The sequence below is a fragment of the Loxodonta africana genome, chromosome 7 (assembly GCF_030014295.1).
Source record: "Loxodonta africana isolate mLoxAfr1 chromosome 7, mLoxAfr1.hap2, whole genome shotgun sequence".
Taxonomy (NCBI): domain Eukaryota; kingdom Metazoa; phylum Chordata; class Mammalia; order Proboscidea; family Elephantidae; genus Loxodonta; species Loxodonta africana.
The window spans coordinates 30,187,423-30,200,797 of record NC_087348.1 but is presented as its reverse complement, the minus strand read 5'-3'; the positions used below and the strand labels follow the sequence as shown (position 1 = coordinate 30,200,797).

The following is a 13,375-nucleotide window of genomic DNA, read 5'->3' as shown; positions in this document are numbered from 1 at the left end:
ATTCAAAATCCGTTGCTAATTACTAGTTATTACAATGTGAAAGTTGGAAAAAAAAGGAGAATCGCTAGATGGACAATATGGTGATAGAAATGACGCCAGAGATTGCATGCACAAATATAGCAAGACCAACAAATTCTTCATTACAAATAGCTTTTTTCAACAAAAGCAATGGAGACTATGTATGTGGTCTTTGCCAGAAAGAATACACAGGAATCAAACTGAGTACATCTATGGAAAGAAATTATGGAGAGGCTCAATATCATCAGTCAGACCAACATCAGCCAGGCACCAACCCTGGAACTGACAATTGATTGCTCATATGCAAGTAAAATTTAAAGCTGAAGAAAACTAGAGCAGGTCCACGACAGCCAAAATATAACCTTGAATATATCCTGCCTAAAATTAGGTATTATTCCAAATATTGATTTGTCATTTTGAACACTAACGACTGCAGATTAAAAAGCTTTGGATGCTATCAAGGACATCAGACCTGAAGGAATCGAAAGATCATTAAAAGACAAGAAAGAAAGAGGAAACCAAATGGATGTCAAAAGGTACTCTGACATTTGTCTTTAAATGTAGAGTAGCTGAAGCAAAAGAAGAAATAATAAAGTTGAAGGGCTGAAGAGAAGATTTCAAAGGGAGGCTCAAGAAGACAAATTAAAATATGATGAAATGTGCTAAGACCTGCACTTAAAAAACCAAAAGGGAAGGACATGTTTGACCTTTCTCAAGCTGAAAGAATCGAAGAAAAAATTCAAGATATATGAGTAAATTTTATGGTTTGCTATTTATATCTCAATAAAAGAATTTAAAAATAAAAGTAACAAGAAAAAAATCCAATATTTCTGACTTTCTGGATGTGAAATAGAAGTTATATCCATGTATAAAGCACTTTAAAAGATGCAGAACACAAACTCACTTGAGTAGGAATTAAATGTCCTTATGATTAGAAAAATCATGAAAATTTAATAAAAAATAAAACCTTGAAAAAAATTCTTATATTTTAATTCTATGTCAATTATTTCATATAAGTTTAGAATTTCCATAGAATCAATTGATTGTTATAGTCATAGAAGAGCTCCATGAAAAAGTGTGTTTTAAAAATGAAAATATTTCCTATGATAGAATAAATGTTGAATTTTTATTGTGTCTACTCTAGGGTTGACTGATTTCTATTGCTCCAAGTAATAAGTGAATATTTTGAGGTAATAATTATGTAAATAGACAGGTACATCTAATCTTATACTTTCCCATTATTTTCATATATTGTGCATTTTGCTGGTATTTAAGTAAAATAATATTATATTAAATATTTGTATTCTTCTCATCAAGGAGACTATACAGGTATGCTATTGTTAGTTACTGCTGTATACAGGTAAGACTGGCTATAATTATGAGATGAACTTCTGCTAGAACATGACACAGTGGAAACTGGGAGAAACACCACATGTTGCAGTGAAGGGCATACCCCTCGCAGTTCTAGGATGTGCCATTCACATATGGCAGAAATTAGAATATCACTCTTCCTGTAACTTGACACCTGAGACTTCTTCTCCTCAGCATTTGTGTTCACCTTTCCACCAGTTTACTCTTTCTCCACGGAATCCCCCAGCATATGTAGTACCAATTTGTCAATTCCCTCAAACCCCTCTATTAGTGGTACCTTTCTGTAATAGAAAAATCATATGCAGGTACTATTTGACACTTGGTGAGAGGGTTCAGTCCTTGGAGAAGGACATCATGACTAGTATAGGAGAGGGTCAGTTAAAAATAGGAAGACAATCAACGAGATGGATTGACAGTGACTGCAACAATGGGCTCAAAGATAGCAACGATTGTGAGGTAGTTCAGGACGAGACACTCTTTTGTTCTGTTGTTCACGGGGTTTCTTTGATCAGTATTAACTCCAGGCACCTAACAACATGTATTAAGATTATTGGTGATCATTAAATATTTTAATGAATCACAGAGTATTTCTTATTGTAACTGTAATAATATTTAACTTGTATATCAAGCTCCTCAGTATTTTCCTGTTCTTTCTTTCTCTCTCTTATTTTCAGGAGCTCCTTCAAGGAAAAACTGTATAAGTGGATTAGACAAATTTCTTTTCTTTTCATGGATATTGCTGAGTTGCACGTTGTTCCTTTTGGTCTCTATGATTACTGTTGTGGGAAGCTCTCCGATGTTTACATTAATCTTGGCAATACCCAATATATTGCACATTTACAGATGGTTCTTTCACATCTTATGCTATATAAATGGCAAAATATAGAACTTTGTGGTGCCCAACTTTCACAATTGCATGTAGTGCTTCTGTCTCTCCTCATTGTATCATCTAGAAATTCTTTTCCCAGGCATGTAATGAAACACTCAATAAGTAATGCATCACTCAAACTTTAGCTCAAGAAAAAGGTTTTAATTCATTTAAAAAAAGAAACAGAAAAGATAATGAAAAATGTATCCAGTATTGGGATTGATGGCTCCCATTGGTTCAAGTAGCTCAGCAAAATCAAAGTTAATGCATCTGGCAATCTTTTGTCCTTAAATTACATTTTCCCCAAATTGAAGTTCACACTGCATCAAAGTACAGGAAGCAGATGATGATGGCGAATAAATCTTCTCACAGACCTCATTTTTTAAGGAAGAAACATCAGTCCTTTATTTTTAAAAGGTGGCTGAACTTCTCAAGGCAAAAGTCTATAAATCATTTCTTAAAATGGGAATTTCCTTGTTTATTTATTTATAACATCTTCCTTACTAAGCCAAAAAAACAAACCCATGCAGTCCAGGTGATTCCAACTCCTAGTGACCCTACAGGACAGATTAGAACTGCCCCCTAGGGTTTCCAAAGAGATGCTGGCAGGTTCCAACGGCTGACCCTTGGGTTACCAGATGAGCTGTAACCACGGTGTCACTGTGGCTCCTGTTCTTTATTGCATTATGATAATTCTCAATACCTGCCACTAGACGTTTATTATAAACCTGCTCAGACTATGTTATGCATCCACATTGTGATGGTGTCCCATTATGTAGTTCGAACAAATCATGCTTCCAAACGAATTGTTAGCTTGCTGTATCAGTGTACTAATTCATTGTCTCTATGGAATTTATTTTCTCTCCCAGACATTGTGCTAGGCATTCACTACTTTTTGAACCTCACTGCTATTTCTCTTCTTTTAATCTGATATGCTCTGTCATCTCAGGATGACATCATTAAAGCAGAAAATTGACATTGAGAAGTTATTTACACTAGCTGTTCTGAAACTGGAACCTGGAACCTGGAGCAAGACCATGTTTGAAACTTGATTCTAATGCTTAAGACCACATTGAACTTGGACTATTTATATATCATTTGTGAATTGAACTTGGTTCATTTATTTACCCTTTCTGAACCTCCATTTTATCATCTAAAATATCTAAATATTAATAGAACCTGCCTCACAGAGCTGTTGTGAAAATTAATTAAATCTTGAAGAATGACAATGATACACCAGTCAAGAAGTATATCATTACCTGGATGTGCTCATTGTTGCTGTGGACCACTTGGCGCGACTTGTCTCATCCAATAAGCCAGAGACTCAAGTGGGAGCATAGAAAGGCACGGTTATTTCATTGTGCAAGGGAAGAAACAGTTGGGGCTGATGTTTCCAAGACTGCTCAGTGAGAAAGAGGCAAAAGGTTACCTTTAAGGGGTTTACAAGTAGGAAGCCCATACAAGTTACAACAGCGACACTTTAATCATAGTACTTAGGTGCAACGTGGTGTAAATGTAACTTTATGCATAGTGTGTTCAGAATATGGTGGTTAAACTCTACCCAGAGATGGAGAATTTACTATGTATGAGGTTTAAAAGGTTATCCTTAATGTCCACATGGCATCTAAGCCAGTTTCTGCCAATTTCCTCTAGTTTGGTCAGCATCTAAAAAAGAGGGGAACCCGGATTTTAATGTAAAGTTATAGGGAATATCAAGCAAAGAAACCAGAATTCTAATGTAAAGCTAAGGCGGGGGGGGGGTGCCAAGCAAGCTGCTCGAGGCTGACCTTTCAGTAAGCAGCCAAGCACTTTAATCACTGTGCCACCAGGGCCCCAACACTTTCTTATCTACTATAAAATTTACGTAACTATTGTATTTTTGATCTATCTCTTCACTTTAAGAAAGGCAAAAGTTTTTACACTTTTGTTCATCAGTGCATTTAGAAGAGTGACTGACACACAGAATATTTGCAAATATATGTAGAATATATTTGTGCTAGCTATACTCTTTGGGGAAACCCTGGTGGCGTAGTGGTTAAGTGCTATGGCTGCTAACCAAAGGATTGGCAATTCGAATCCACCAGGCACTCCTTGGAAACTCTATGGGGTGGTTCTACTCTGTCCTATAGGGTTGTTATGAGTCAGAATCGACTCGACTGCACTGGGTTTGGTTTTTTCGTTTATACTCTATGGAGGCGCACAGACAAGTTTTGAAACCCATCATGTATTTCATAGGAACCATATGACGCATCAAACTATAGAAAAGATGTTGCATATTTTTTTCCATGCCCTATGTAGGGCAGATTTTACATCTTTGTTCCTCAAGCTATAAATCAAGGGATTCAACATGGGAATCACCAGGGTGTAAAATATGGAAGCCACTTTATCAGCCGGAAAGGAATGACTGGACTTGGGCTGCATGTATATAAAGATTAAAGTCCCATAGAACACTACCAAGATTGTCAGGTGGGATCCACAAGTGGAGAAGGCCTTGTGCCTGCCCACAGCTGAGTTCATCCTGAGAATGGCTACAAAAATGAGCATGTAAGAAACAAGAACTATTAAAAGGAATGTAATCAAATTAATAGAGGCTAAGATGAGAATTCTTTTTTTTTAAGATGAGAATGACCAATTGAATTTCACGTGTGCTTGAGCAGAGCAAATATAATAAGGGGTTAATGTCACAGTAGAAATGACTGATTACGTTGTAGCCACAGAAGGATAAGTTAAAAATCTTTATGGTGATGAGAAGTGAAACAAACATGCAATAAATATAGAGGATTGCCACCAGCACCAGGCACAACCTTTGTGACATGATGACTGTGTAGAGAAGAAGGTTACAGATGGCCACATAGTGATCGTAGGACATTGCTGACAGAATAAATAGTTCACTATTTATGAACAAGACAAAGAAAGCTAGCCGTGTAGCACAAAAATAATAGGAGATTGTATTTTCATCCACAAAAAAATAGACTAGCATTTTAGGTCCCTCAGTTGTTGAATAACCAAGATCAGTGACAGCCATGTATCTGAGAAAAAAGTACATGGGTGTTTGTAGAGTAGAGTCTATCTTGGTGAGGATGATGATGCCCAAGTTGCCCACCATTGAGATCATGTAGATGATAAGGAACAGCGCGAACAATGGAGCCTGCAGCTCTGGGCGGTCTGTGATTCCCGTCAGAATGAATTCATTCAGCACTGTTAGATTGTGTTTGTCCATCTAGGCCTATCAGGAAACCTATTGTGGTTGGAGACATCAGCTTAGTCAATAGGCTTTATGTAGCATCATCTGGTAGATTTTTAGTATACAAATGCAATATGCGAAATGAATAAGATAAATCCAAACTTTCCAGTATACTTATTTGACATTAAACTCACCTCCCACAAATGAAGTATAGGCACATGAAGATAGAGAGAGAGGGAAAGAGGGAAAGAGAGAGAAATATAACTTGTTATCAGTTGGGTAAAATTTGTTCCCCAAAGAACATTTGTCAATGCCTGGGACATTCTGGATGTCACAACCAGGGGAAGGGTTTTACTTGTATCTAATGGAAGCCTGGGATGTTACTAAACATTCTACTATATACAGGGTAACTCCCACACAATGACAAAATTTCTTATCCAGAATGTCGGTATGTCAGAAGTTGAGAAACCCTGTGGTAAACTGAGATAGAGATAGACACAGATAAAGACACAGGTGTAAATGTACGTGAACATGTAGATGTAGACATACTTATACATATACATGCATATATACATATACACAATACATATACATGTACATGTACATAGATGGGATTCCTGGTGGAGCAGTGGTTAAGAGCTTGGCTGATAATCAAAAAATTGGGTTTTTGAATCTACGAGCCTCTCCTTGTAAAACCTGTGCGGCAGTTCTATTCTGTCCTCTAGTGTCTCTATGAGTCGGAATCAACTTGATGGCAACTTTTTTTTTTTTCATGCGTATAGATATAAAAAAAAAAATTTTTTTTATACATATATGAAGCAAAAATGCAAAAGTTAAAAATTTTAATTTGTAGGTGTATGGATGATTACGAAACATTCTTTTTTCATTTATATAATGACAATTACATAATGACATTTAAAAATTAATTAAAAATTAATAAATGACATTTACAGAATTATTATACAAATGTTAATTTCATTATAAAAGTTTTAAAGTGCAAATTCACCAAATGTATTGAAACATTTAATATGCCTTACTTGAAAACATGGTGCTATACTCAATTACACTTAAGAGGGTAATAAGAAAAGCCTAGAGCCAGCTTGTAACTACGGATTGGAAATGACACCAACTTGGGAGAGTGAATACTATAGCTTCATAATTCTGCTACAGAATTTTTAGTACTGCTTATGCTTCCTTTACTTTCATATTATTTAGACACAGTGATGGTGTTTCAAAGATGCTTAGGAGCATTTACCCTCTGAAACAAAGTGTGAATATTTGAAAAATAATAATAACGTGAAAAAAAGGCAGAGAGATCCTAGTCTCAGGCACTATTGAAAAGTAGAATGCTCACAGAACAGATTCATAAATCTTATTATTTTGCAATGACTTTGCCATTGAATAAAGGTGGGACCCTGCAAGTGTCACTGAAACATTTTGGGTATTGGTAAAGTATGGAAATATTCTATCATTTTACCTGCAATGAAGCCTCTGTCTTGACTGTCCCAAGTGTTTCTTAACAGGGCAGAGTGAGAAGAATTTATGGATTTTTTTTTTTTTTACCCTTGGAGACTCTCCCTGAGGAAATGCCAAGGATTGTTCCTGAAGCATTTGAAAGCTTAACAAAATACCTGGGGGTGGTTGGTTAATTGTCCAGGACATTTTCTATTCACCGGTGACCAAATGTCTATTCATATAATGTGTATGCAGGTCTACGTTCATCTATTTCATGTACTCTTGCATTTTACTCCTTGTTAATATTCATTTTTACCACACGGGGATTCGGATTAAAATACTGTATCTGTAAAACAGAACTTTCAATATTCCTATTTCTACAGTGGTCTCTTCAAATGGATGACAAGTGATGAAATGCTTAAACATTTTCTCATTGCATTATTTAAAAGACATAAATGAAATAAAAGTAATGCATTGTGCATGTGCGAAGTATTACTTCCTAGTTTACTGTTATTTTTGTTATTGTTTCTGTTATTGCTATTTTCAAGGTTTTTTTTTTCCTTTTTGACCTCAGGAACAGAAATGTTTCCCTTGCTTCTCATTTCATAATCAATTGGCATCATGTGTTTATGTATTTGCTTGTTTGTTTTATTTTCCCTCATATTTCAATATTTTATCTTTGTTTATTCTGTCCAAACCTCATTCCAAAACTTTTTTCTCACCTTGACACATGTTCTGCTGTGGTTCATATAATGCTCTACCGTATCAACACACCCTCAGAAAGTGTGATATTTTGTGTGTAATGTTTCACTATGAATATATATTTACTGTGCTATAAATATTTCCGCTGCATTTTGTTATTGTAAATATTTGTAATGTATCCATTTGTCACTTTTTTTTTTTTTTGCTTATTTCTTCTATATAATGGTGTGTATGTGGCATAGTGGTTAAGAGTCCGGCTGTTAACCAAAGGATCAGCAGTACAAATCCACCAGGTGCTCCTTGGAAACGCTGTGGGGCCATTCTACTCTGTCCTATAGGGCCATTATGAGTTAGGATTGACTCGACAGCACTGGACTTTGTTTGGTTATATATATATCTCACTATTAACTGAAAAGCTGGCTGTTTGAACCACTAGCCTTTCTGGGGAGAAAACACCTGGGCGCCTGCACCCCTAGAGATTATAGCCTAGGCAATCCTAAGGGACAGTTCTACTCTGTCCTATAGATTTTCAGTGGAATGGATGACACCTAACAAAACAAAAATTCTTCAATGGTACATATTTTGTTGCCTCCAACAGAACACCGTCTGGCTTTCTTGCTTCACGCATGTTATCAGGAAAGACCAGTTTCTGCATGAGGACATGATATTTGGTGAAGTAGAGGGCCAATAAGAACGAAAAAATCTGTCTATGAGATGAATTGACACAGTGACTACAACAATGCAGTTGAACATGCTGATAATTGTGAGGCTAGGACAGGGCCAGGCAGCGTTTTCTTCTGTTTTTCATAAGGTTGCCATGAGTTGAGGCCACTCAATGGCAGGTAACAACAACAACCTTTGGTGAATGACGGTTTTCACTTTCCGTGAGTCTATTGAGGTCCATCCACACTGCTGTGTTCATCAATACTTTGTTCTTTTTTACTGCCGAGTATTATTTCATGTATGGATTTAGTACAGTTTAAGTATCTATTCACCCATAGAAGGACATTACGGGTTGTTACTAGTTTTTTGCTATTATAAATTATGTTTCTTTGAACACTTGTGTAAGGATTTTTATATGAACATAAGTTTTCATATCTGGGGGATAAATGTCTAAGTGTGAGTTGTTTTAATTTTGACGAAGTCCAATGTATCAATTTGTATTTGTCATCCATATATTTGTATGTACTAGTAATTCAGTAGTGTTATTATTGAGTGGTATTAACTTGTTGAAAATACCACAATTTATTCATCCATTCCCAAGTAGATGAACATTTGGGTTGATTCTAGTTTTTGAGTTTTACAAATAATGTTGTTATGGACATTTGTTACATGTATTTATAAGGATAGATGCTGTCATTTCACTTGGGTAGATATGAGTAAATTGGTTAAATTTTAGGGTAAAACTATGTTCAGCTTTTTAAGACCCTGATGCTTAAAACAAATTATTTTTTAAGTATTTTCATCATTTTAATTTTCCACTAGCAGTTGATGAACATTCCATTCCCCCACATACTTACCAAACACCTAATATTCTAATAGATGTATAGAGTTATGTCATTAATGTTTTAAATTGAAATTCTTTGATGAAAATGAACTGAACATCCTTAATGTACTTATTTACCAGTAGAATAGCCCTATGAATAAGTGAGCGTTTATTTTTGTGGACTTTTTTTTTTTTATTATATTATATTTGAGCTTTGGGGCCTATCACTGTGTATATTATGGAGACCTGGTGGAAAAGTGGTAAAGAGCTGTGCGGCTAGCCAAACAAACGTTTGAGAGTTCAAACCCACCAGCTGCTCCTTAGAAACCCTGTGGGGCGGTTCTAGTTCTTTCTATAGGGTCACTATGAGTCAGAATCTAATTGACACCAATGCACCGGGGGGAGGGGGGTACACATTATGGAAGCAGGCCATTTATGAGGTATATTTTATGGAAATATTATACTCCAGAATATAACTTGTTTTTATACAAGCATTTTGTGAAAAGCAGAAGTTTTAACATTTCAAGTGGTCAAATCTTTTATGGATTTTGTTTTTGGTGTCATATCTATGAAATCTCCAAATGTATCTATAGAATCAGTGAAGGCCTACTTAAAATCCAAAAGACTTTTTTTTTTTCAATAAACTTATAAGCTGAGAGTCAATTCACCAATAAATGCTAAGTTATTGTTTTAGTTTTATGAATCTATTTTAGGCTGTATTAGATTTTTTACATAAAAAAATCATGTCATCTATCAATAAATAAAGGTTTCCTCTGTCTTTTCCAATCTGGATGCTTTCCATTTATCTATTGATTTAATTTTTTATTGCCTTCTTGTGTTGCCTAGAATAGCCACTAAAATGTGGAATAGATTTGGTGAGAGTAGGTTAACTTGTTTTCTGTCTGGTCTTACTGAGAATGTATTTAAACATTCACACCATGTGTGATGATAACTGTAGGCTGTTCATGGGTGCCCTCTTTCAGTTTGAGAAAGTTCCATTTTAATACTAATTTCGTCAAAGTTTTATCACAATTATTGGTACTTTTAAAATGCTTCTCTACATCTATTTATATGGCATTGTTTGCCATTTTTATTTGAATTACGGTGAATGTCATTAATTGGTTTTCTAATGTAAAACTAACCATGCATTTCTGAGGCACGCCTAATTTGGTGTACTATTCTCTTTACACATTGCCAAAGTCAATTTCTTAATTTTTTTCTTTAGATTTTTCACCTATGTGCTTTGTTGTTTTCTTTTAATGCCTTTGTCTGCCTTTGATATCAGAGTAAAGCTATCCTCATACAGGAAATGCAAAATACCCCTCTCTTCAGTGTTCCAGAGGAGTTTGTGTACAATTGGCTCATTCTTTTTCCCTAAATGCTTAACAGAATTTCCCCAAACGAGCCACGTGAAATGACTGGAAATGGGGAGTGTTTGAAATTTCCATTTTGATACCCTCTTTCTAAATGATATTTTTCTCATGTGTTTTCTAGTGTCTACACACATGGAAATATATCATAACCTACATCATATGGTCCTAATCTAAAATGCAGATTGGATTATTTTTAAAAGATGACCTTAGCATATCTAAAATTTAATTTTTTTCTCATTACAAGTTTTTTGAATATTAAAAGAATAAGAATAAGAAAATATGCAGGAAAATTAGGAGGTAATATGGAGGAACTATGTCCAGAATTCATGGCAAATATATAAAATGCTACATATCACATCTCTCTCACTAGAAATACAGCATGGCCCAATCATGGGTTACCTCCTTATGCTTCTTCCAAGCAGAGTAATCAGAATAATGAACTCAAACAGTAGATGCTGATCAAAATAAAGTGCACATTCATATTCATCAAGTTTAAGAAAATCCAGCCAAACAAAAACAAGGCAAAAACATAACTCATCATACAATAGACCTCTTATGCAAGGGTACATAAGCAATTAGAAAATGACTTCTAAACAAGAGTAATTATTGCTTTCTAGAGAGATAGAGATATAACAAGCTATGAGACAAAAGCACGGAATTAGGAAGCACTTTCAACCCAGGACAGAAAAAATGAAAACACCGGGAAACTTCTGTGGCTGATGTCAATAGATTTATCTTAACAGGTATACCCATTGATACAGGCAAAATGGGCTAACTAAGACAAAACCAGATACCGAAATGAGCCTGTTGAATATGTTTATTTTGTTACTGTTTGTATTAATATTATAATATAGTAATAATAAAAATAATAACAAAATATACAGACTCTAAGGGCCCAAATATAAAGTAATGGCACTGACGATGAAAGAGAGGATTTCAAGATTTAGAAAGTAGGCATTTGAGCAAATTCAGATGACAGAGTACTTCAAATCAACCCACCCCACTGAGCCCTCTTTTAATCAGAGTTAGCCACCCAGGGCAGAGTATGAGCAATAAAACAGAAGGTGTGTGGGAGTGTGCACACACACACATACACACAGATGTTTTCTACATTTTTTTTTTCCTATTAGATAAGGAAAACACCAGGTACTTGGAAATCATTGTGTATCTACTAGAGTTTCAGTTCCACTAAAAATATTCAATTTCCTTTTTTTGTTGTTTTAAATCTAACACCCCCATCCCATTCTAATACACTATCAACTTTCTTAATTATTATGCTCATGATGCATCACTCCTGCTCAAGGAAGGCAACGCTTTGTACCGTTTCATTTATTAATCTACTTACAGCCTTAGTAGAATGACTGGTAGAAGGCAATATAGAAATACATGTTATCTGTGCTTGTGGGCTTGCTATCCCCTCTGGAGGCACGAATAAAAAAGTTTAAAGCCCATAATGTAATTTATATGAATCATATGTTACAGTGAACATTGAGAAAATATATTGCATAATCGCCCTAAAGCCCTATGTAAGGCATATTTTACATCTCTATTCCTCAAACTGTAGATCAAGGGATTCAACATGGGGATTACCAGGGTGTAAAATATAGAAGCCACTTTATCAGTGTCAAAGGAATGATTGGACTTGGGCTGCAGATACATAAAGATTAAAGTCCCATAGAACACTACCACCACAGTCAGGTGGGATCCACAGGTGGAGAAGGCCTTGTGCCTGCCCTCAGCTGAGTTCAGTTTGATAATGGATACGGTTATGAGTGTGTAAGAAACAAGAACTATTAGAAGGGATGAAATCAGATCAAAAACAGATAAGATGAGAATGACCAATTTGATTTCATGTGTGTCTGAGCAGAGCAAAGATAATAAGGGGAGGCTGTCACAGTAGAAATGCCTGATGATATTGTGGCCACAGAAGGATAAATTAAAAATCTTTACGGTGACCAGGAGAGAAACAAATGTGCTATAGAGATAGGAGATTGTCACCAGCACCCAACACATCCTTCGTGACATGATGACTGTGTAGCACAGAGGGTTACAGATAGCCACATAGCGGTCATAGGACATTGCTGACAGAATAAAAAATTCACTAGTTATAAACATAATAAAGAAAGCTAGCTGTGTAGCACAAAAATAGTAGGATATTGTATTTTCATCCACAACAAAATTTGCCAACATTTTGGGTCCCACAGTTGTTGAGTAACCAAGATCAGTGATAGCCAGGTGTCTGAGAAAAAAGTACATGGGTGTTTGTAGCTTGGAGTCCATCTTGGTGAGAATGATGATGCCCAAGTTGCCCACCACTGAGATCACGTAGATGATGAGAAACAGCCTGAACAATGGCGCCTGCAGCTCTGGGCGGTCTGTGATTCCCAAAAGAATGAACTCATTCAGCACTGTTAGATTGTGTTTATCCATTTAGGTCTACCAGGAAACCTATTCTGGATAGAGACATCAGCATCATCAATAGCTTTTATGTAATATCATCTGGTAGATTTTTAGTATACAAAACTGGTCTGAATAATATAAATCCAAATGTTCCATTTTAGGATACCTGAATATGTACATACCCAACTCCCAACAATTTGACACATGCACATACCCATATACATATTAGATAGATTGATGGATACGTTGATAGACAAAGAAACAAAAGTGAGTATGTTAAACCTTCAGGTGTTAGGTGCAGGGATATTTATTGCACTATTCTTAAAATTTTTGTCTTTTTCACATACCTATAAAAAATACGTGGATATATTTTGAACCCTCTCCTTCAGAATATTAATAAAACTCATATTTATAGATGGACCAGGGTAGAACCATGAACATATTAGACAGGTTGTGGATAGATATATAATTGATCACAGTGGAAATTATTTGTCTTTATACATGAAAACATCCCTAGA

The 13,375-nt window shown here is 35.5% G+C and overlaps 2 protein-coding genes across 2 annotated transcripts; both read right to left on the bottom strand.

Moving 5' to 3' along the window:
- Positions 1-4,838: 4,838 nt before the first annotated feature.
- On the bottom strand, positions 4,839-5,477 carry LOC135232098 (olfactory receptor 8K3-like). Its single transcript, XM_064289394.1, has one exon. It carries the CDS (start codon positions 5,475-5,477, stop codon positions 4,839-4,841), a length of 639 nt encoding a protein of 212 aa, XP_064145464.1.
- Positions 5,478-11,933: 6,456 nt separating this feature from the next.
- On the bottom strand, positions 11,934-13,028 carry LOC111749225 (olfactory receptor 8K3-like). The gene has a single exon (XM_023542543.2). The coding sequence runs from the start codon at positions 12,885-12,887 to the stop codon at positions 11,934-11,936; it is 954 nt and encodes a 317-aa protein (XP_023398311.1). The 5' UTR covers positions 12,888-13,028.
- Between the last annotated feature and the right edge of the window lie 347 nt (positions 13,029-13,375).